This window comes from Acinonyx jubatus, chromosome D3, assembly GCF_027475565.1.
Source record: "Acinonyx jubatus isolate Ajub_Pintada_27869175 chromosome D3, VMU_Ajub_asm_v1.0, whole genome shotgun sequence".
Taxonomy (NCBI): domain Eukaryota; kingdom Metazoa; phylum Chordata; class Mammalia; order Carnivora; family Felidae; genus Acinonyx; species Acinonyx jubatus.
This window is the reverse complement of record NC_069392.1, coordinates 92,154,548-92,176,022: the sequence shown is the minus strand read 5'-3', so window position 1 is coordinate 92,176,022 and position 21,475 is coordinate 92,154,548. Positions and strand designations below refer to the sequence as shown.

Sequence of the window (21,475 nt, the reverse complement as noted above, 5' to 3'; positions counted from 1 at the left end):
AACTTCCCCCAAATAGGCAGCTGTTTTTCAATGTCCTAGTCTTTAACGTGTGGCTCCCAAAAGGGGAAAAGTGGAAAACAAAAGGGGGATAAGAGGGCACTTATCCCCTTGAAGTCACTCGAGCTGGAGCTGGAGGGGTGACAGCAATGGCCGCCAGCCTCTGAGTCCGCACCTGTGTGGTCAGAGCATGGCCTCCTGCCGTTTGGGGGACAGGGTCCTTTTCGTCCACCTGGCTTCCGCGGGCTGCTCCAGAAACACGTGCCCGGCTGCCTGCCCCATGGCTGGGGCGCGGGACGGGTAGGTGCTGCTGTGCTGCGAGCTGGAATGGACCAAAATCGACGACTTCTCCCGGACACGTGGCAGGCTTCGGGCAGAGTCCAGAGTTCCAAAGCAGTCCCATCACACAGGTTCCGCCCCTGCTGTTGTCATCTGGGGGGGAGAGATTCCCGGGGCCCCTGCTCTGCCGTCTTCCCAGAATCCTCTCCAAGGTTATAAGCACCTTAAAAAGAGTGCGATACATAATTCCAAATGGCCCCGACAAAGGCTTCCTCATTTCGCACCTTGACCAGCCTTGTGTCTGGTTTTTATTCTGGACTGGGCACCACCAGTGTGGCTGCAGTCTCCTCTCAAAAGCCACTCCGAGGAGAATACAATAAAAAAGTAGCACTCTTGTTTTTTTTTTTTTGTAATGTTTATTTATTTTTGAGAGAGAGACAGAGCATGAGTGGGGGCGGGGCAGAGAGAGAGGGAGACACAGAATCCGAAGCAGGCTCCAGGCCCTCAGCTGTCAGCACGGAGCTGGATGCGGGGCCTGAACCCACGAACCGTGAGATCATGACCTGGGCCGAAGTCGGACGCTTAACCGGCTGAGCCACCCAGGCGCCCCTAAAAAGTTGCATTCTGTGTAGAGTAGAAATAAAATCAGTTCTGCTGTTTCTGTGGATCAAACACGGTGGCACGGTGCTCAGGAAACTCAGCATCTCGGGGTGCCTGGGGGCTTAGTCGAAGCGCCTGGGGACTCAGTCGGTTAAGCGTCCAACTCTTGGTTTCCGTTCAGGTCATGATCTCGGGGTTTCGTGGGTTTGAGCCCTGCATTGGGCTCTGCTCTGACAGCCTGCTCAAGATTCTCTCTCTCTCTCTCTCTCTCTCTCTCTCTCTCTCCTTCTCTTTCTGCTCCTCCCTTACTTACTCCCTGTATCTCTCAAAATAAATAAGCTTAAGAAAGAAAAACCAGTGTCTTCCCATCAATCTCTTTAGGTGGAAACCCTGGAGCTTTGGCCTGGCTCTTGGCCATCAGTCCCTCTCCCCTTAAGTACCTCCTCCCTGTCCGTGGGTCACAAGTGTCTTGGGAACAAAACCCCAAACCTGAGGAAAACAGTTCTTTTCTTTGAGATGAACAATTCATCAAGTCACAGTCTTAATGAGGAGAGCCAAGGAAGCAATCACACGGGCTGGGGCCGGAGGGCACGTGTTCAGCTCCCGGGAGGCTGGGGTGCCGGTTCCAGGCAGAGCACGGGGACCCCAGGAACAGCTCTAGCACACCGAGTGGGAGGGAGGGAGAGAAACCTGTAAGAAGGAAGAGTCTCGGGGACTTGGTAGCCAGTCGATGTGCATTTGTATTAAAATATTCTCTTCAGTTCAATTTATTTTCCTTTCCTGAATGGTTTTGCAAACGTAAGAATTGTGCTACTTTTTGTCACTGCTCAGACCAAGATCATAGGATTTAAAATACTTTAAGGCGTGTGAATAAAAACTGAAAGCTAAAGCCGCCTGAAGCTTTTCTGGAGCCCACCCAGGAAGGCGAGTAGGAGGGAGGCTCTCAGGGGGCTGGAGCTGGGCTTCCCTGGGCAGCGGGCAGCGACGGACCGGCCTCCTGCTCCCGCAGGTTTCAGCGGTCACATGACCCCCACGCGAGAAGCCACATACCAAAGGTCACATGTCGTATGATTCCGTTCATAGGAAATAGCCAGAAAAGGTAAATCCCCAGAAACAGAGAGCAGATTGGTGGTTTCCAGGGGCTGGAGGGAGGGGCTTGGGGAGGAGCGAGGTTTTACTTTGTGGCGATGAAATGTGTGGGAACTGGACAGAAATGTGCGGGCAGAGCAGCGTGACTGCGCTGACTGCCACCGAACTGTGTGCTTTAACAGTGCCGATTCTGTGTCGCACGAATTGTGCCTCAATTTAAAAAGAAAAGGGGAAGGTTCATAAGCAAAACCGCGTGCTTCTAGAGCTAGAAAGCCCCTTGTGCGTGGTGTGCACGCGTGCGTGTGCACGCGTGCGCGTGTACGTGGCTTGGACAGGCACTGGCTTCCTCGGTTCGCTCTGGTCGTGTCTCCCCCGGGCGCGCTGCTTCTCCCCAGCAGGGGCTCTTCCGGCCCAAGGAGCTTCCCTCGGTCACACAGAGTCTGCACAGACCGGTCGGCTTCCGCACACCTTCCTCCCTTTCTTGACTGCTCTGTGACTTCTCGTTTCCTTCGCTGCTAATGCCTTGGGCTCATTCTGTTGTCATCCCTACTGTCTCGAAACAGCTCCCTTTGCAGAGTCCCATATTTCTGCTAAATAAGCTCATGGGGCATCTTTTTTTTTTATTTTGGTACAAGATCTCACATTCATTTTCCAGTGGATTCTTAGCCAAAGACCGTAAATGAGAGTCATGTTACAATTTCTTTATTTGTTCGTCTCATGTGTGGCTGCCATCTTATTACCCAGTTTTTGTTTGAAATGGTCTCTATTCCAGTTATTTAACGAAGAGTTTTGCTCGCGAGACAGCCTGGTATATCTTCTCTCTCTTATCCTTCCTGCTGATGACCTTCCAGCCAGGCAGCAGGACAAGCCAATGACACGGAATTTCCATTTCACTTTTTGAAAAGTAAGTAAAGCCCTTTCTAGGTCTTTGAGAATTTTTTTTTTTTAAGTAATCTCTACACCTCACATGGGGCGCAAACTCACGACCCCAGTATCCAGAGTCACATACCCCACTGACTGAGCCAGCTGGGCGCCCCAGTCTTGGGACTCCTGAAATGAGCTCACCGGTGCTTTGAGCTCCGCACGTCCCGTGTCTGGACTCAGCTTCTGCGGGTAACTGTACCCGCTCATTCTGGTCTTTTTAGATTCGGTCAAATTCTGACTGTCTTCTCTCAGTTTAATTTCATAATGGGTTATTTTTCTCTCTGAATGTTTCATAAAATAATTCCTTGAAAAAATTTATAATCATTCCGTAGACCACTCCCGAGCTTTTCTCTAGCAGATCGCCCACCCGCGTAGGTTTAGTTTCTTCAAACTGTAGTTACACCCTTGAGCCCAGCCTCTTTCTCAGAGAGTGCCTTGTTGGGTAGACAGTTCCCGTGTCCTTCACCCAGCCTCCCCTAAAAACGTCTTCCACAACCACAGGGCGCTGTCACCACCAGGGACCCAGGACACCAGGACATGGGGCACTGCTGTCAGCTACACTGCACACTTCATCCAGATTTCCCTCCTTCCCTCCCTCCCTTCCACTTTATATACTATCATCATCTGACAAATTTTAAGAATTGCATGTGTTTCTCTGAAATATTTCATCTATTTTAGTGTTTATTTATTTTTGAGAGAGACAGGGAATGAGCAGGAGAGGGGCAGAGGGAGAGGGAGACACTGAATCCGAAGCAGGCTCCAGGCTTCCACTGTCAGCACAGAGCCTGACGTGGGGCTCAAACCCACGGACCGGGAGATCATGACCTGATCCAAAGTCAGAGGCTTAACCGAGGGAGCCCCCCAGGCGCCCCTGAAGATATTTTAAAACAACACACACCCTCTGCTGCCCGGTCACTGATCTGTCACACTCTCGGGACAGTTAGGTTTGCATCAGAAAGGTGGCGAGGCGCTCGGGTCCCAACAAGGCGGTGGTGGCTGTCAAGCTCCCAGGTGCTTCATGAAAACCAGGCTCTGGCCTGAGCCCCGTGGGGCGTCACCGGGCACCTCTGCTCTCCTCCCCGGTGAGGCTCACAGATGCTTCCGAAGTAGGATTCACGAAGATCTCCTACACTGTTTTGGGCTGTTGTTTTCTATTTTCTCTTTGTTGACTAGTTCTGGAATGTTCCTAGCAGCAGCCTGTCAACCTTGTTCCCCTGCTGCAAGTTAGGGGTTTCATTTTTGCAGCTCAGATGCCCCGCAGCTGGTGTTCCCCTGACTCTCTCTGGACCTGGGTCCTCACTTCCTCCTCTCTATGGCCCGTGCATGTGGCCTGTCTCCACACCCCAGCAGCTCGGAGCTCCCGCTTTCTCCTGGTCTCACTGCAGGAGGACTTTCCATTTCTGCTACTGTTCTCACGGATTGGGGAAAGGGGAAATACTTGTCACGGGCTGGTGGCTCTGCCTGGACTGGGTTAGCGCCTTCTCACCAGGAAAAGCCATGCAGCTTCATGAGCAGGAGCTGATTGGGGCACCTCTTAGGGCCCACCCCTTTTCTTTCCTGTTTTTCTGAATATTTCCTCCCTTTTGTTGTCCTTTTATCTATTTTCATGATTTTGATGTTCAAAACTAAAGCGGTAACAATGTTCCTGCGTGGGGTCTCAGCAATCTGTCAGCCACCTGGACATTCCTGCCCCAATGGCTGAGCAGGTCCTTGCAAACTCAAGGCTCTCAAAGGCAGAAGTAGGGCTGAGAAGGGTGGTAATACCCTTGACCTCTGGATGCCAGGGGCCTTTCCTGAGTCCAGAAGAGGCCAGAGAAGGCCTGGAAGGTCGGACCACCGTTCCCACGGCCCAGGGAAACGGGACAGGCAGTAGGTCTGTGGTGCTGGAGTGTGGTTCTGTCCTCCCCGTAGGCGATCTGCATTTTAAGAGCCATCTTTTAGGGGTGCCTGGAGGGCTTGGTCCATTAGGCGAAACTCTGGGTTCCAGCTCAGGTCATGACCTCGCAGTTTGGTGGGTTTGAGCCCTGCATCGGGCTCTGCTCTGGCAGGTGTGGAACCTGCTTGGGATTCTCTGTCTGCCCCTCCCCCACTCATGCTGGCTTTCTCAAAAAGAAACAAACTTAAAAAAAAAAGAGCCATCGTTTATGAAATTTAAAATAGTTGCAGAGCTGCTCTGCTGGTGGAGTCTTAGTGGGAGGTGCCAACCAGGTGGGAGCTGCGTTTGGTCCACGTTGGGCTGGGCAGACACTGCAGGGCTCACAGTGGCTCCTTTACGTAACAATATGGGTGTCGGTTTGAAAGATTAGAAGTGGGCTCAACTGGGTTTTTAGGAGTCCTCAGTCTGGGGCTTTGTGCAGTGTGTGTGAGTGCGGTTAAGTGCCATTTGGGAAGTGGTAAGGTGGTGGACATTTCAGAATTCGATTGTATGTTACAGGAAGTAATGCTCATCTGTAATGAACAATCCCAGATTCCAGTGGTTGGGCCCAGTGAAACTCATCGATGTCACAGTCCGACATGGGGGCTCTGCCTCATGTTGTCAGTCAAGCGTCACGTCCCATCTAGCCGGGAGCCACATCCTAGGCCACATCCCAGTGGATTCTCCACTGTCTTGTTTGCACCTGGTCAGCAGGTGAAGGCAAGCAAGGAGGGTCCGGTGGAGGCCCAAGGGGTCAGGCCTGCAGGTGGGGTGAGTCAGTGTCCCCTACCCTCATTGGCTAGAGCTCGGCCACTCGGCACCAGTGCAGGGTGAGGACACAGAGGCCGGTGGTGGGCCCAGCCTCAGCCACGGGTGGTGAGCTGCCCGAAGGAAAGGCTGAGCCCAGAGTATGGGCACACAGACGTTCTTTGCCCCACTCCACCAGGCGAGGGCTACGGCTGGGTCGACGAAGAAAGCCAGGGTGGGGGTGAGAGTCATCGGGGGACCAGCACCAAGTGCTCTGGGGCTGGCGCTGGAAGTCCGTGTTCCGGAACTTTACAACCCAAGTTCCTTGAGTGAAGCCTCCGATCTGTCTCCTCGCAGGTTTCCTGGACACGGGGGCAGGCACAGCAGCGGAGGGAGGTGGCACCGCCTCTTCTCTGCCCGTGACGCTGACCATCTTGTTAGTCACTCCCTGGGGACTTCTAGATTCGCTTCCGGTGGTGGCTGTCACCATACACTGCCTGGCAGAAAAAGCAGACATGTGTTCTCTCGCAGTTTTGAAGGCTAGAATCCAAAATCCGTTTTACAGGCCCAGGTCAGGGTCCTGGCAGGGCTGTGCTCCTTCCGGAGGCTCCTGGGGACAGTCCCTCCGGTGCCTCCAGCCTCTGTGAGCTGCCTGTGTCCCTTAGCCTGTGGTGGCCTCTGCTCCTTTGTCTTGTCTCCCGCCTTCTTCTTGTAGAGACATAGGAGATGGCATTTAGAGCCCACCTGGGTAATCTAGGGTGATCTCCCTACCTCAAGATCCTTTTTGCAAAAGAAAAAAATATTTATTTTGAGAGAGAGAGAGAGAGCATGAGTGGGGAGGGGCAGAGAGAGAGGGAGAGAGAGAATCCCAGGCAGGCTCCGTGCTGTCAGCACAGAGCCCAACACAATGCTTGATGTCACGGACCATGACACCGTGACCTGAGCTGAAATCAAGAGTCAGATGCTTAACCAACTGAGCCACGCAGGCGCCCTGCTGTCTCAAGATCCTTAATGTAATCACATCTGTATTTTTAAAAAATAGTTTATTTTGGGATGCCTGGGTGGCTCAGTCGTTTAAGTGTCCAACTTCAGCTCAGGTCATGATCTCGAGATTCTTGAGCTCGAGCCCCGCGTCGGGCTCTGTGCTGACAGGTGGGAGCCTGAAACCTGCTTCCGATTCTGTGTCTCCCTCTCTCTCTGCCCCTCCCCTGCTCATGATCTGTGTGTGTGTGTGTGTGTGTGTGTGTGTGTGTGTGTGTGTCTCCTTTCTCAAAAATGAATAAATGTTAAAAAATATTCAAAAAATTTTATTTATTTTTATTTTTTAAAAGGTTTCATTTTTTGAGTAATCTCTACACCCAGCATGGGGCTCAGACTCCTCAACCCTGAGATCAAGAGTCACACACTCCACCAACTGAGCCAGCCAATGCCCTGCATTTCTGGTCCTTCTCCTTCTCCTTCTTCTTCTTCTTCTTCTTTTTTAATAAGGTAACATTCACAGGTTTCTGGGGATTAGGGTGATATACTTGGGGGCCATTTTCTGGCCTAGCACAATTTGGCTTCTTTTGTTTGCGGGAAGTCATGTAACACACTCACCATCTCAGATGAGCTGTCCTTCCTTCTCCTGACTGACCGACGGTTCCAGACCAGAGAGTGCCACTCGGATTCCAGACAGTTGGTGTTTAAAACGATTACAAGCCCACTCTCAGTCATCAGCTCACTTTCGGGGTGAGGTCCTGGGCCAAGAACGCAGGATTGTATCTACTTAGCAGGCTCTGAGACGTGCCCTGATGGATCCAGGGGAGTGGGCGGCTGGGGGCCGGTGACCAATCTGCCCGCCTTTGCCAGCATGAACAGGACCAGTGGACGTGACTCCACGTGATCCAGTGAGAGTAGGAGGGGAGCCTGTCACTCCACCCCAGCCTCCAGGACAGAGTGGAATGCTCTCGGGCCTGCAGAGTTCAGGAGAGGCGGTTAAGTAGGAACACCTACTTCTTTTCTCCCAGTCTTGCCGCCACTTCCCTCTCTGCGTGTGTACTTTCATTTCCCTGTACATTCCTGCTGCTGTGTTCTCAGTTGTTCCCTGTGGATCCTCTGAGTAGCTGTGACTCAGAAAACCTAACAACAGCCTGGGACACGGGGGGGAAGTAAGCATGACCCTGTGCTTTAAGGAGGCCCTTCTCATCAGACCAGGCTTGTTTGGGACTTAGTCTCAGTGAGGTCCGTGCTGTTCCCATGATTTCTCACAAAATCTTCCCGGTAGGAAGCAGGAGACCAGGTCAGACCTGCGGGCGGGGAAGCTGGCCGACCGGGTGTGTGCCCCCAGGGCCACCTGCTCTCATCCACCAGGCCTTCCCTTTTGGGGTGTTTCAGGTCCCACCTCACTGAGATGGGAGCAGAACCTTGGGGCCCTGCAGTTCTCTGCCCTGAGTCCCTCCTGCAAGAGGCCTGGGCACACAGGGCTCGCTGGTTTCCTACAAGGGTCCTCACGGCTCACCATCCCACCGGGCATAGGGCTCCATGCACACCCAGACCACCAGCATGCAGGCGCGGTGCACCTGCTAGGGCCCCTGGGGGCTCACCTCGGTCGGGGAAGAGCTCTGTGAATGGGCCGAGGCTGGGAAGCACTTGGCAAGTCAGGGAGCGGCATGTCCAGCACGTCCTTCGGTCCTTCGGTCACGATGTGTCTGAGAGACTGCGCCCCGACCAGCAGTCCCGGCTGCCGCCCTGGGCCTGGGGTACCTGCGGTGGGAGCGGAAGGCGGGCCTACGGAGGCTTCAGGCACACGGTGGGCCTGTTTCCGCCTCACCGGAGACCAGGTGAGGTTGCTGACACGGCTCACTTCTGCACCCTGCTTCTCAGGGCCCCGCCCGCATCGGGACGGGCAGCCCCCCCCACCCCCCTACCCCCCGACTTCCCAGGTCGTCGGAAAACGAAGGTGCGGAGGGACCGCCGGCATCACCGGGGGCGGGGGGGAGGGCAGACCCAACCCGGGCCCCCACGAGGGGGGTCCCCAGGCCTCGCGCAGACCTCGGCCGTGGACGGCACCCTGTCCTCTGCTCTCCGTGGCGGCGCACCGCGTCCACACGGCCCCTCGCCCAGGCACAGGTCGGGGGACGCGTCTGGTGCGTCCCTGGCTCTCGAGGCGCGGTCTCACCACGCAGGTGTTTCCTAAGCGGGGAGGGGCGGGCCGGGCCGGCGGAGCAGCATCGCCGCGGCGACCCTCAATCCACCACTTCGTTCTCCGTCTAGCTCCGACCCCTCCCTGACAGACAGGTGCGCTCTAGGACCCAGCGCCTCTCTGCCTGCCGCCTGGGTGGGCGGGTCCCCTGCATTGTGACGTCACTCGGAGGCGGGGCTGCGGCGCTGGGACGGACAGACGGAAGGTGCACGCAGAACAGACCGGGCGGGGCCGGCGCGGGCGCGGGTGCGGGCGCGGAGGGTAAGGGCCGGGCCTCGGATCCGCAGGCCGCGTGTGGACGCGGGCGCGGCGCGGGGACCGCCCTCCCCTGGCTCGGGGCTCGGGGCTCGGGGCGGGCGGTGGGTCCCAGGACTGAGTGTGTCTCCCCACCCCCGGGCCGTGCGTCCCACCCCAGACCGAGCCACCCCACTCTCCTGCTGAGCGCGCCCCCCGGGCCTGAGCGCGCCCCCGGGGCCGAGCGCGTCCGCAGGGCTGAGCGCGCCCCGGGGCCGAGCGCGTCCCCAGGGCTGAGCGCGCCCCCGGGGCCGAGCGCCCCACCAGGGCTGAGCGCGTCCCCAGGACTGAGAGCCCCACCGGGGCTGAGCGCGCCCCCGGGACTGAGCGCGCTCCGCCCCACCCCGGCCGCGTGTTCCCGCTGGGACGCAGCCATCGCCCGCCCCCGGACTGAGCGTGCTTCCCAGGCCCGCGTCCACCGCCGTGCGCCCCGCGCCTCTTTCCCCCCGCGGGTGCCGGTTCGCGTGCGCAGGGCTCCCGGAGGCGCCGGTGTCTGAGGAGGGGGTCGTGCCGCCGCCGTGAGCCTCCGCGGGCTTCCGGGAGCGCCCTGGGAGCGCGCCCCTCGCTTTGCCTCCAGGGCCCTGCGCCGGAGTTCACCTCCTTTCCTCTCTCGCCAGGCCCCGGTGGTGGAGGGCTGCACAAGGTAGCGGCGGCGATGTGGGGGTGACCGTCAGCGCGCGTTCCAGGACCGTGAGAGCGGAGGGCCCCCGGGCCAGGTGGACGTCAGTCGGGATGGAAGCAGAAGGCTTGGATTGGCTTTTGGTCCCCTTGCACCAGCTGGTGTCCTGGGGGGCAGCCGGGGCCATGGTGTTCGGAGGGGTCGTGCCCTATATCCCACAGTACAGGGACATCCGGAGGACTCAGAATGCTGAGGGCTTCTCTACCTACGTGTGTCTGGTGCTCCTGGTGGCTAACATTTTACGGATCCTTTTCTGGTAAGTTGGGAGCTTTCTGTGGGGGTACTTCCAGGGTGATGGCTTTCTCTTTTTGGGGTTTCGGAGTGGGGTGGTGGTGCAGGCGGCTGTACTTCCTAGGAGGGAGCTGGTGAAGTGGGCGGGACTGTTCCCCGGGGAAAATGGTGGGATTGGAGTGGAGAAACTTACTGTAGTCTCATGTCCGCGTCTTCATTTTTTGTCCTTCTTACGTTGTCAAATATTTTCCCACGGACTTCTGTGTGCTGGATAAGGTCCTAGAACTGGGTCCCTGTCCTTAGAGTTTGCATGGGAGTGGGAAAGAGAAAACAAGGAATGAGTAAGTGATTAAGATGAAGAAAAAGGGATGAGCTGTAGGAAGGGGACCTCACAGCCTGCCCACTGACCACTGGAGCCCCTTAGGAGGGGACATCACAGCCTGACAGGAAAGAGCATTCAGGGGTCATGTACAGGGACGGTGGTCCCCTCAGCCTTCTTGTTGTGTGTACGGTTTTGTTTTGTTTTGTTTTAATAGGAAAGTCAACTTTCTGGATAATACTTAAGAGACTATTTTTTCTTGCCACTCCCAGCCCAGCTTCCTCTTATTATCATTTGCATTCGGGTAAGGAACCGGAAATTAATTTTAACAGTTGCTAAAGCGAGACATGTTTGGGAGGGGGAGTTTTTAGAGGAAATGAAATGAGATCTTGGAGCCTCATTCTAAGACTAAAAAGGTCTGGAACTTTCCTTTCTACTTGGTGGCGCCCGGACCCTCTGTGAGCACAGATAGTGAGGAAAGTTGCTCCGGAGGGTGGGTGGGTGTGGAGGCCGGATAAGGGCACCAGGCGGGAGTGTCCAGAGCTCTGCTTCTGGCCCTTCCTTCTGACTTGTTCGTTACTGAGTAATGACGTTTTCTGCTAGTTCTTTTTCTTAAGTTTATTATTTATTTTGAGAGAGAGAGAAAGAGAGCGATCAGGGGAGAGGCAGAGAGAGGGAGAGAGAGAGAGAGTCCTAAGCAGGTTCCACACTGTCGGCTCAGAGCCTGGTGCGGGGCTTGAACTCACAAACTGTGAGGTCATGACCTGAGCTGAAATCAAAAGTCAGACTCTTAACCGACTGAGCCACCCTGACTCCCCAGCTAATTCATGTTTGAGTCCGCCTTACGGAGGTACGATTTTCGTGGAATAAAAGCATCCATTGTAAGCGTCCAGTTCGATGAGTTTTGACAACGCCCCCTTCCCGTCACCATCACAACCGAGAGAGGACTGTTCTGAGTCCCGAAGTTCTCTCCTCTGTGTTCCATCCAGCCGTGGCGGCCCCATGCCTTTGATTTGTGTCCACTGTGTGTTAGTTTTGCCCTCGTCCGGGGCTTTTAAAAGGTGAGCTGGTAAGTTGGCTCCTCCCCGGAGAATGTGTCACACCGCCAGGTTTGTCTCTGGGCCAGGCTGCTTTGAAAGGAGGGCCAGTGGGTGCTTAGTTTTTTCTTTGGCACAAGCTGAAGAACCCCATTTTGAAGATTCCTCTTTCTCCTTTGGGGATAGAGCTCACTCACTTCAGGGTGACACGTGGCTTCCCTTTTCTAAAATGGCCTTAATCCAGTCTAAGGTTGAACGGAAGCAGGTCCCAAAATGCAGTTGCCTCTGACACAGTTGTTAACCCTGAGCGCACTGGAGGGCGCTCAGGGAGCCCCTGGCCTGCCACCTGCCTGGTGTCACAGCGTTGGCCAGGAAGGGCACTTCATTAGGCGCTGGAGTGGGTTTTCTCTGGCAGCGGAAGGGAAGTGCCCGAGACTGGCTTCCCTTATGGGGAGGGGGGGCGGGACGGAGAGCAGTTGAGATGTCTTTTCCTTAAGAATACTCATCCTTCAGGGCGCCTGGGTGGCTCAGTTGGTTGAGGGACCGACTTTGGCTCAGGTCGTGATCTCGCGGTCTGTGAGTCCGAGCCCTGTGTTGGGCTCTGTGTTGACAGTTCAGAGCCTGGAACCTGCTTCGGATTCCGTGTCTCCCTCTCTCTCTGCCCCTGCCCCATTCATACTCTCTCTCTGTCTCAGAAATAAATAAATATAAAAAAAAAAAAAAGAGTACTTATCCTTTACGATTGCAGAGAAGAGAATAGGGTATCTCATCTATGTCCAAATACCTGGTTTGGAGAAGGCAGAAGTTAGACTAATTTCTTGAAAGCCAAGTCACCAGGGCCTCTGGATTTAACTGGCATTTAATGCGTTTGGACTAGAAGTTCTCCCTTCACTGCCGGGCCTGGGACTTTGAGAACGAGTGTGTGCTCTCTCCTAATTCAGCACAGGGGGCCTTTAGTGATTCTCAGTTTTGTCCACAGGCCAGCGTATTTCTGTGCATCCGATTGGTCCTTCCCCGGAGTCTGCACCCTGAACCGTCCTGGGTCACTTCAGGGGTCCTGTGGCTACCGTGTGAACCCCAGCGCTGCCTTCAGGCAGTATTCTGGGATGAAGGGGGGCTGGCAGAGGGCACTGGTCCCTCCTCAGGAGTCTCTCTGGCCTGGGCATGTGCTTCTCACATAGGGCAGTACTTGGATTTCACGGGGTGAACCCCAGCAGGCAGGCTGGGCTCCACCTGTGGCTTGTGACTAACATGTACCTCTTTGCCCACCTAGTCCTAAGACCCCACTCCTGGGCCTCCTCCAGGCTTCATGGGTTAGTGGCCCACATGATTTAATAGGTTTTAGAGGGTTTCCCATGTTCCAGACGCTGCAGATGCCGCAGGGTTTACGCTTCAGCAGAAGCATTGTGTGGAACGTACCATTTACACACATACGGGTCATGGCGGGCGCCCCCTGAGGGGGAAGCAGGGTCTACACTGGAACAGTGGTGAAGTTAGAACTGAAGAGTGTGTTTCCTAGAGCTGGCTGAGAGCGTGGTCCTCAGAGCTCCAGGCTGGGAAGCCCCCTGCAGACTCGTGGAATGAGCTCGTGGGTGGCCCTGCCGCCCAGGGAGGCCAGCGGAGCTTGTAAACCCCAGGTTCCTGAAACTCGTGAGACCCTAGCGCTTTATTTCTTACAATTCTTTTTTTTTTTTTTATGTTTTTTTGTTTTTGAGAAGAGAGAGAGAGTGAGCAGGGGAAGGGCAGAGAGAGGGGTACAGAGTTTCTGAAGCCAGCTCTGTGCTGACAGCAGAGAGCCCAACGCGGGGCTCGAACTCATGAACCGTGAGATCATGACCTGAGCTGAAGTCGGACGCTCAGCGGACTGAGCCACGCAGGCGCCCTGATTTCTTGCGATTCTTATCATCCTTTTGCAAAACTAGCATTCAGCAGATTATATTCTATAAAATGCTGATGTATAGGATTTTGCCTCTGTGGTGTCAGGAGAAGCCAAGAGAAAGGCTAAATGATGCCTCGTAGCTCATGTTTGCAGGCTTGTGATTTTGTAGAAGGGACGAGGAGGGAGGGGCCACGGTGCACGGATGATGTTGCAAGGCCCCCCCGGAACTTTGTGCCTTGGTAGAGGTAGTTCTCAAGCTCCATTTGTATTGGATGAACACACTGCATCAGAGATACGGTAATGTTGGATCAGATGTATTGGATGCAGTGACGTTGTATCAGGAACGTGGGCACACTTCAGCCATGTAGTGACACCGTATCAGATGTGGTAAGGTAGCATCATCTATCAGAGATGTAGCAGGGCTGTCCTGGAGATGTATTAACACTGTATCAGACGTGCAGTAAACAAAGTAACTGAGACGTGAAAACACCGCATTGGAGACCTGCCTTAGAGCTGCACTGGATACGGCAACGTTGTGTCAGCGACGCCGTGAGCTGTTTCCGAGGTGTGGTAACACTATTTGGACATGCAGCCTGACACTGGATGGGAGATACAGGAACACTGCCAGAGATACCACACCGTTGAGGACGTAGTAACATTTTGCTAAGGGTGTAGCAGTTGGCGTGACACAGGGAAGTAGATACACAACTCCTTTCCGCTTGAGCTTTACTCTGTAACTTTGAAGACCCGGAGAAGGTGATCTCTGTGGAAACTTTGGGTGAAATGTTGCCTGTCCCCTCTTCGGTGTGTACCTTCCTGGGGGGTGAGACCTAGGGACACTGCAGTTAAGGGAGAACTTTTTTTATTTTACTGTATTTTTTTTTTAGTTAAGAAAATTTTTTTGATGTTTTTATTTGCTTTTGAGACATGAGCTGGGGAGGGGCAGAGAGAGAGGGTGACAGGAACTGAAGTGGGCTCCGTGCTGACAGCAGAGAGCCTGACATGGGGCTCGAACTCCAGCCGTGAGATCATGGCCTGAGCCGAAGTCGGATGCTTCGCTGACTGAGCCTCCCAGGCTCCCAGGCGCCCCGAACCCTTTCAGAGTGGCTGCGTGAGCGGCAGGCCCTTCACCTGTCTGGTAGGCTGTCCCATCATTTGTTCTAAGAAAAAGTTGTGCCCACCCATATTGTCAGGGACAGGCGAGGGCAAAGTGCTGTCACGACATCCCCGTCAGTACAGATTATTAGGATCAAAGGAAGAAAAGCTTAACTAATTTGACAAGTAAAAAATGGTATCTTTGTATTTTAATTAGTTTACGAAGTTACTAATGACATTGAACCTTGTTTCATATTTATTTTGTCTCTTGTATATCTTTTGTGGAAAGTTGTGCTTTTTGAAATTTTGTGTCTCAGCCTGTCTTCACCCTAAGTACTCACCTCTGCTCCCTCTCACTTCACTTTAAATGGTCTTGTTTTTACTATATACACTGAGTTCATCTGGATTCGATTTTTGGTGGGTTTTTTTTTTTTTTATGTTTGTTTACTTTTGAGAGAGAGAGAGCATGTGCGACGGGGGAGGGGCAGCGAGAGGGGGATAGAGGATCCCAAGCAGGCCTGTGCTGACAGCAGCAAGCCTGATGTGGGGCTTGAACTCTCAAACCATGAGGTCATGACCTGAGCCCAAGTCGGACGTTTAACCCACTGGGGCACCCAAGCGCCTCTTTAGGTGTGTGGTTTAAGGAGACGTGCAAACCTTGATTTCTTTGCCCAGTTTTTCCAGTCATTGTTTCTGTTAAGCATTTAAAACATGAAAGTGGCCTTTCTCGCATGATGAGCTTGGTGTGAGAGGCCCCAGAGCAGCTTATTGATTGTGGTTCTTCCCGGCCTGCTTGGGAAGGAAGCATCTCCAGTCTTAGTAGGCTGACATCTAGCTTCTGCTGGCCCCTTGTCTGACCTTCACCTATAGATGAGTTGACCCCTGGGGTCAGCTGGGTAACCGTGGGATCCAGTTCCTAGAAATGACTAGGAACGTCCTTAGATGGTCCCCGGTGTTCTAGTCGCCCTCTACAGCAGAGATGAGGTGCAGGGGCAGTGGCTCACGGGTGCCAGGGGCCTGGAGCCCGTGTGAGCCTACGGAAGCGCCCCCAGCCTGTGCCTCTGACCTAGAAAGCCCCAGGGCACTGTCACCTCTTTCTTCTCGTACCTTCTCTTCACCCAGGCCTGGCTCATCAACCCTTTCTTGCTCCAGTCACTTAGCATTTCCTTTGCAATTCCTGAGGCACCTCAGGAGAGGCCTGACGAAGTAGCGGGGTCCCAGGTGAGCCGAAGTGACATTTCCTGGGGAGGCAGGAAGAAGCTGGTGGTCATGGAGCCGTCTGCTGTGTCCTGGCCCCTCTGCCCTTCCTGGACCCAGGTGGCATGGGCCTGAGCCTCTGTGGCCTCAGGCCTGCTCTGTCCTTTGCTCAGAGGACATGGGCCTTGGCGTCAGGAACCAGTGCAGAATGCCGGTCCTGGAACCGGTGTCTGGAACCCCCACTCCGCAGGGAACATCTGTTTTTTCCTGGTTGCTTGACCTCCTGTGGGAGCCTCAGCTGGTGTGGCTCCCCTCCAGGTGGCACATTCTCACCTGCTGGGCCGGCTCACCGTGGCTGTGGCCGTGGCTGCGGTCGTGGCAAATCCTCATCGGAGGTGCTGTCTGCTCTCTCCTGAGAGGCAGGTGATCCGAGCTTGGCGGTGAGGTGCTCACAGACGTGGGCTTGAAGACGCCGAGTCGGCCCTGGAGCGGGTGCAGGGGTCAGTGTCTCTACCTTGGGGACATCGCTGTTTCTTTACCTTGTAGGTAAGACTTGTTAGCATAGGCACAACTTCCAAAGACATGCCCTGGCCTGCGGGGAGGGGCTGCCTCTGGTCTCGTCCTTTACCACGAGCCCGGCCGCTGAGTTTTTGTCCCGATTTCTCATTGATTTGGTGCAGTCCCAGGGGTGGCCCCTCAGGGAGCTCTGCCCCAGCTCTGTGTTGTGGGCGTGGTCGGCCCCCGGTGAGCCCTCTCTGCAGGGGGAGCTGGGTGTAGGCTCAGGCCCGAGGGAGTGAGAGGACGTGGGAGGTGGGGCCCGGGTGGTGGTCTCTGTGTTTTCTTGTTTTCGGGAGCAGCTGGGAAATCAGACTGCAGGCTCTCCTGACTTAGAGGTGCTGACCGCCAGCCCCAGTTTTGGGAATACCCTTCAGGCCATGTTGTAGGCAGACCTAGCGGGGTTCCTTCTCCAGAGCAGCTGGGCTAGAATTGGGGCTGGGCCTTGAAAGAGCACGGTGCTGTGCCCTGGCCTCGTCGATGGTAGTCCCGCAGGCCTGCGTGGCCCGACCAACAGGTCACGGCTCTGGTGGTTCTGGTGGCCATGGCGGAGACCCCGAGCTGCCCCCCGAAGGGCCGGGCTGTTCTCAGCCCCTGGGGTTCGGGTTCTGCTGACAGGCCCAGCCTGTGCTAGTCACTAGATTGCGGTCTCACCTCCTCGAGCTTGTGGCTGAGTTGGTGAGAAGTTCTGCCCCTGGAGGGAAAACCAGCAGGGAGGATGTGAGAGCCGGGCGGGGTCGGGGCCCAGAGAAGAGCGCGAGCCACTAGGCCTCGGCTGGGGGTCAGCGAGACCTGGGTGGGGAGGGAGATTGGACAGAGAGGCCTGGGTCGGGGTGGGGGGGGGGGGTCAGGGCCTCAGGTCGGGAGGGGGTTGTGCCTTCAGCTGCCTTCTCCTCTCTGGGGTGTGGGGGTGGGGGGTGCCCTGGCCCCCTTCACTGGTCTGCTCACAGCGTGGGCTGCTCTGGCCTGCTGACCCCACTCGTCTTCGTCAGGGGGCAGGGCTTCCTGTCATTCCTGGACTCTGGAATGCATCTTCCCAGGGCATCAGGTGGTCTAGGTGCCTCTGCAGGTGGGGTGTTGGGCACCTGGCTGTGCGGCGAGGGAACGGGGAGTCCCGTCCACACCCTCATCAGCGGCTCCTGGGGAGGTGAGTGTGGCTTTTGAGGAGCCGTGCACATGATTCTGAGAGGTGTCCCCGCGCCCAGCCGTCCAGGAGTGTCCCTGCTCACCCAGCTCTGTGCACCATGGAGCCCGAGGCCGAGGCAGTCGGTGCCAGAGGCTGTGACGGATGTGAGAGACCCTCTGGGGGCTGCTCAGGATGTGGCCGTGGGGGCCTTGGTCGGGACCTGGGCAGGGAGAGGCGGTGAGGCCCCTGGTGTGCGGGGGCCCTCCTGATGCCGTGGTCTCTTTACCTCCCCAGGTTTGGAAGGCATTTTGAGTCGCCGCTCCTCTGGCAAAGCATAGTCATGATCTTGACCATGTTACTGATGTTGAAACTCTGCACCGAAGTCCGCGTGACAAATGAGCTGAACGTAAAACGCCGTTTCTTTGCAGGTTGGTGATCTGCAACTTTGGGAATAAAGCACTAAGTCAGCAGGCAAAGTCATCCTGTGCTCATGGGTGAAGTAGGGAGCCGCGTTAGTGTTACCTGAGCAGCTTTGAATCCACCAAATGCTCGGTTGTGTGTAACCGATGTCCGTGTTTTCAGCACGTTAAATGTTTACTAACTAATCTCAGTGTGCCAGCATCCTCTGTGATGATTACGAGGGGATTCTGAATTGGGACAGGATCAGGTCACAGAAAGATGCTGTCTGAGGAGGCAGTTTTATCTGTGTGTGTGGCTTGTACATGAGACATGCCCTTCACTTGTACCATTTACCTGCGGCCGGGGTAGCGGGGATCTTCTCACACACCTTACTGAACATTCACCCAGAGTCATGTTGCTGTGGGGCCAGGTGGGTTGTCCCCTGGAGCGTGGGCAGACGGGTTACATGCTCGGCCCGTGCTGCTCCGTGACTGTTTGTGGCTCAGCAAAGAGAAAATTCTTCTCGTTTTTGCCTTTTCCTTTGAAAAAGCTCTTCCTCAGCTGATGTTCTGTGTTTGAACACGCAGGGGGTTAATGCCTTACTCCTGGTTTTCTTCTAGTTACTAAATTGAAGACAGCTCTCGCTTTGATTTTGTCTGAAATAGTGTGTGTTTATCTCCCCTGTTGCTCAGAGAAGTGTTTTTGCTAGTTTGTTTACTTTGGGGACTCCTGTGGACTCGAGGTCTTGCCCCTGAATTTTATTCCTGTCGGTGATTTCCTTTCCGTTTGAGCGGACCCTTTCCCCCTGTAGCTTCTGTCTTTAGAGACGAAGGTATGCTAATTTCAGTCTTTGTAGAAAATAGGTCAGCCTCCAGCTCTGACGGGTGGCCTGGACCGATTAGTGTCACGTCAGCTGTAGAGATCAGCACCATGTGCTTCTGTTGTGTGTTTGTTCTCTCTCGTCTCTCCCTCTTGTGACCTGGGAAATCGCACCGGAGGCGGGGCTGCTTGTATCGCTGGTCCTTCCTTGAGAGCGGGCGTGTCCGGCGGGTCCCTTAAGAGGCGAGGGGCTGGCCCTTTACTTGCTCTTACCTAGCAGTTTTCTCTGCTGGCACAGCTCCCGCCCGCTTCTGTCTGTGATCTGGGAACCCCACCTTTCGTGTGCGCAGGGTCTCAAGGCCGGCTGCAGAGCGCCGGTGTGGGGGGGCGTCAGTAATGGTCCTCCTGCCCCAGGGACAGAGGAGCGCTGGGAGCGGGCACGCGGTGCCCACAGTTGCTTGGTGTCCTGAGCCTCAGGCTTTGAGTCATGAGCCTGGGTTTTGTGATCTTGTGCGAAAGGGGGTGTAAGCTCGGATGAAGTAGGGTGCCAGGTATCCTGCGGGTGTGCGAGCGTCCGGGCCCTGGACAGTCCTGGAGTTTAACATTTATGTGACCTTGCTGAAATACGGGAACGTAGGCACAGTGAGGGTGAGGCAGGGGCCGACCTTGTCAGCGGGAAGCCGGGCCTCTCCTCTCCTGTCCCGGGGGTCCGTTCTGTCTTGACTTCCAGTGCTCTATGTAGATTCTTCCAAAGGCAGCATTTCTCTTCTGGTTAACTGGAATGGGTTGGGTTAAGACCGTGAATCCCGGTTTCCAGGGATAGGGCTGCCATCTGAATCTTGGCAAGTAACCCTCTCTGTGATGAGCCAATTAATGGAGCCCGCTTCGCCCACGCTTGGCAACCGTGGTGCCACCTCGCGGGGCACAGGGGCTGCAGGCAAGGTGAGTGTGAGGCCTCGGAGGCGGGGGGAGGTTGGCCTGGACTGTCTGGGTGGACCCAGTGTCCGCCGGGCCCGTGGAGTGGGAGAGGAGAGCCCGTCAGGGATGGACGTCAAGAGGATGTGGTTCTGGCTTTGGACGTGGGGGAAGGGCTAGCGCCAAAAGCACAGCAGGCCTTTGAGGCTGGAACAGCCTTCATCTTCCAGCCAGCAGGGACTTGGGGGCCTCAGCCCCCAGGATCCAAATTCTGCCAACAGGTTGGATGCACGGGAGGACCTGGGTTCTTGCCTGGAAACTTCAGAAGGAATATGCCCTGACTTTAGCCCAGTGAGACCCATGTCAGACTTCTGGTCTCCCAAATAGTGAGGTGATAAGTCTGTGTTGTCGGCCGCCGAGTTTGGGGTAACCTGTTACGGCAGCTGTGAGGTCCGCAGCGTCTGGCGGGTGTCTGTTGGCGGGCGTTGGCAGCTGGCCAAAGGGCTGGCTGGAAATCCGCAGACGTACGGGTGGGCGGGGCTGCAGGGGCTTTGACCTTGCAGCGGGGAGCAGCCATCTGCTGGTGACGGCCAGGACTGTGGGGGCAGTTGGCCTGCCCTGCCGGGCTCCGCTTTGCTGGGGCTCTGGTGGGGTACGGAGGGCCAGGCTCCTGACCCCTGGGCTCCCTGCTGGGCCCCAGACGGCCTCAGGGGGAGAATCTACCCTAAACTCCGCATCCTGGGATCGTATCCTGGGATCCGGGATACAGTGTTTGAGAGATCTTGAGATTCATACTTAATTTTTTTTTTTGGATTTTTTTAAATGTTTCTTTATTTTTGAGACAGAGAGAGACAGAGTGTGAGTGGGGGAGGGTCAGAGAGCGAGGGAGACACAGAATCTGAAACAGGCTCCAGGCTCTGAGCTGTCAGACCAGAGCCCGATGTAGGGCTCAAACCCATGAACTGTGAGATCATGACCTGAGCCGAAGTCAGCCGCTTAACCGACTGAGCCACCCAGGCGCCCCAGTACATGGTCATTGTCGACATTTTGGGGACGAGAGGAACGTGAAGTAAAAGCAAAGAGCTTTCCACCCAGCCGTCCAGAGGTGACATCGGGGGTTCCTTCTGTGCCCTCGCTCATACCTGGGGGAGGTCAGACTGGGCTGTGGGTCCGAGGGGGCCAGGCCCACAGGCTTCAGGGGGAGATCTCCAGAAGCTGCTGTGGACTCTCCGTGTGGCCGCACAGAGGGCGTGAGGTCCAGAGTGGCTTGTGTGTGCTGTATGTTTCCTTTTCGTCCCTTGTGTTTTTTCGTGGAGAACCTCGAACACACATGGAGTCGGAGAGAGCGTGTCTGAGCCCCCCCCACCAGTAATCACACCCGCCTCCAGCTGTCCTGAGACCCTGTTCACATCGCCTGCCTGCAGTTTTTGAAGCAAATTCCAGATATAGTCTGTATATAGTTCATAACGGATCTCTAATAGATAAGGACTTGAAAAAGTATCCATAATACCATTTTCAGCCGTAAAAAAGTAATCCCTTAATTGTCAAACACCCAGTATTTGTGTAAGTGTGCGGCTTCCTCCTCACTTCCCGATTTGGGGCTGGTTTCTGTCCGCGGGCCGCAGTCGAGGCGGCACGCCGAGGTCAGCTGCAGGTTCTCCCTGATGTCCCTTGTTCCTCGAAACGTGTCTGCTGTGTCTGCCCTGCACGTGGTGCCTGCTGTGTCTGCCCTGCACGTGGTGCCTGCTGTGCACCAGCCCTCCGTCTGTGGCCTGAGCGGTACACGCGGGGAGTGTGGGGATGTGGAATTGAGACCCCGGCCCTGCCGCCAAGCCACGCCTGCGTGTGGACCAGACTCCCGTGGCTGCACGGAGGCGGCCCCACCTGGCTTCTGCCACACCCCGTGGTGGTGCGTCGAGGCTTCCTGTCTCCGGGACGCCCTGTGAAACACGTTTTGAGAAGCTAATTGGATCCAGAGGTCTGGTCAGATCTAGGTCTGGCTCCTTTTTGCCGGACTGTTGTTTCTTCCACAAGGGGCACATCCCGTCACCTTGGCTGACTTTGGATGTGGGTGGTGGAGGGTGCCCCGTGCCTAAACCCATCAGCCGTGGGGCTGCAGAACACCGATGCCCCGTCAGCCTTTGCTCGGCTGTTAGCCACGGGGCTTCTCCGGAGAGGAACTTCCCTGGAAATGCTGT

At 55.7% G+C, this 21,475-nt stretch overlaps 1 protein-coding gene across 6 annotated transcripts in view; it reads left to right on the top strand.

The window, feature by feature from the left end:
* The first annotated feature begins 8,910 nt into the window (after positions 1–8,910).
* SLC66A2 (solute carrier family 66 member 2) overlaps positions 8,911–21,475 on the top strand; it is a 51,321-nt gene continuing 38,756 nt past the window's right edge. For 5 of the 6 annotated variants that reach the window (XM_053206092.1, XM_053206093.1, XM_027069232.2 and 2 more), the window contains exons 1-3: positions 8,911–8,993; positions 9,644–9,961; positions 17,439–17,572. In XM_053206092.1, the coding sequence (XP_053062067.1) occupies positions 9,759–9,961; positions 17,439–17,572 (337 nt within the window). In that variant the 5' untranslated portion in view covers positions 8,911–8,993; positions 9,644–9,758. The remainder of the gene's footprint in view (positions 8,994–9,643; positions 9,962–17,438; positions 17,573–21,475) is intronic. The other variant, XM_027069233.2, reaches the window with a different exon arrangement.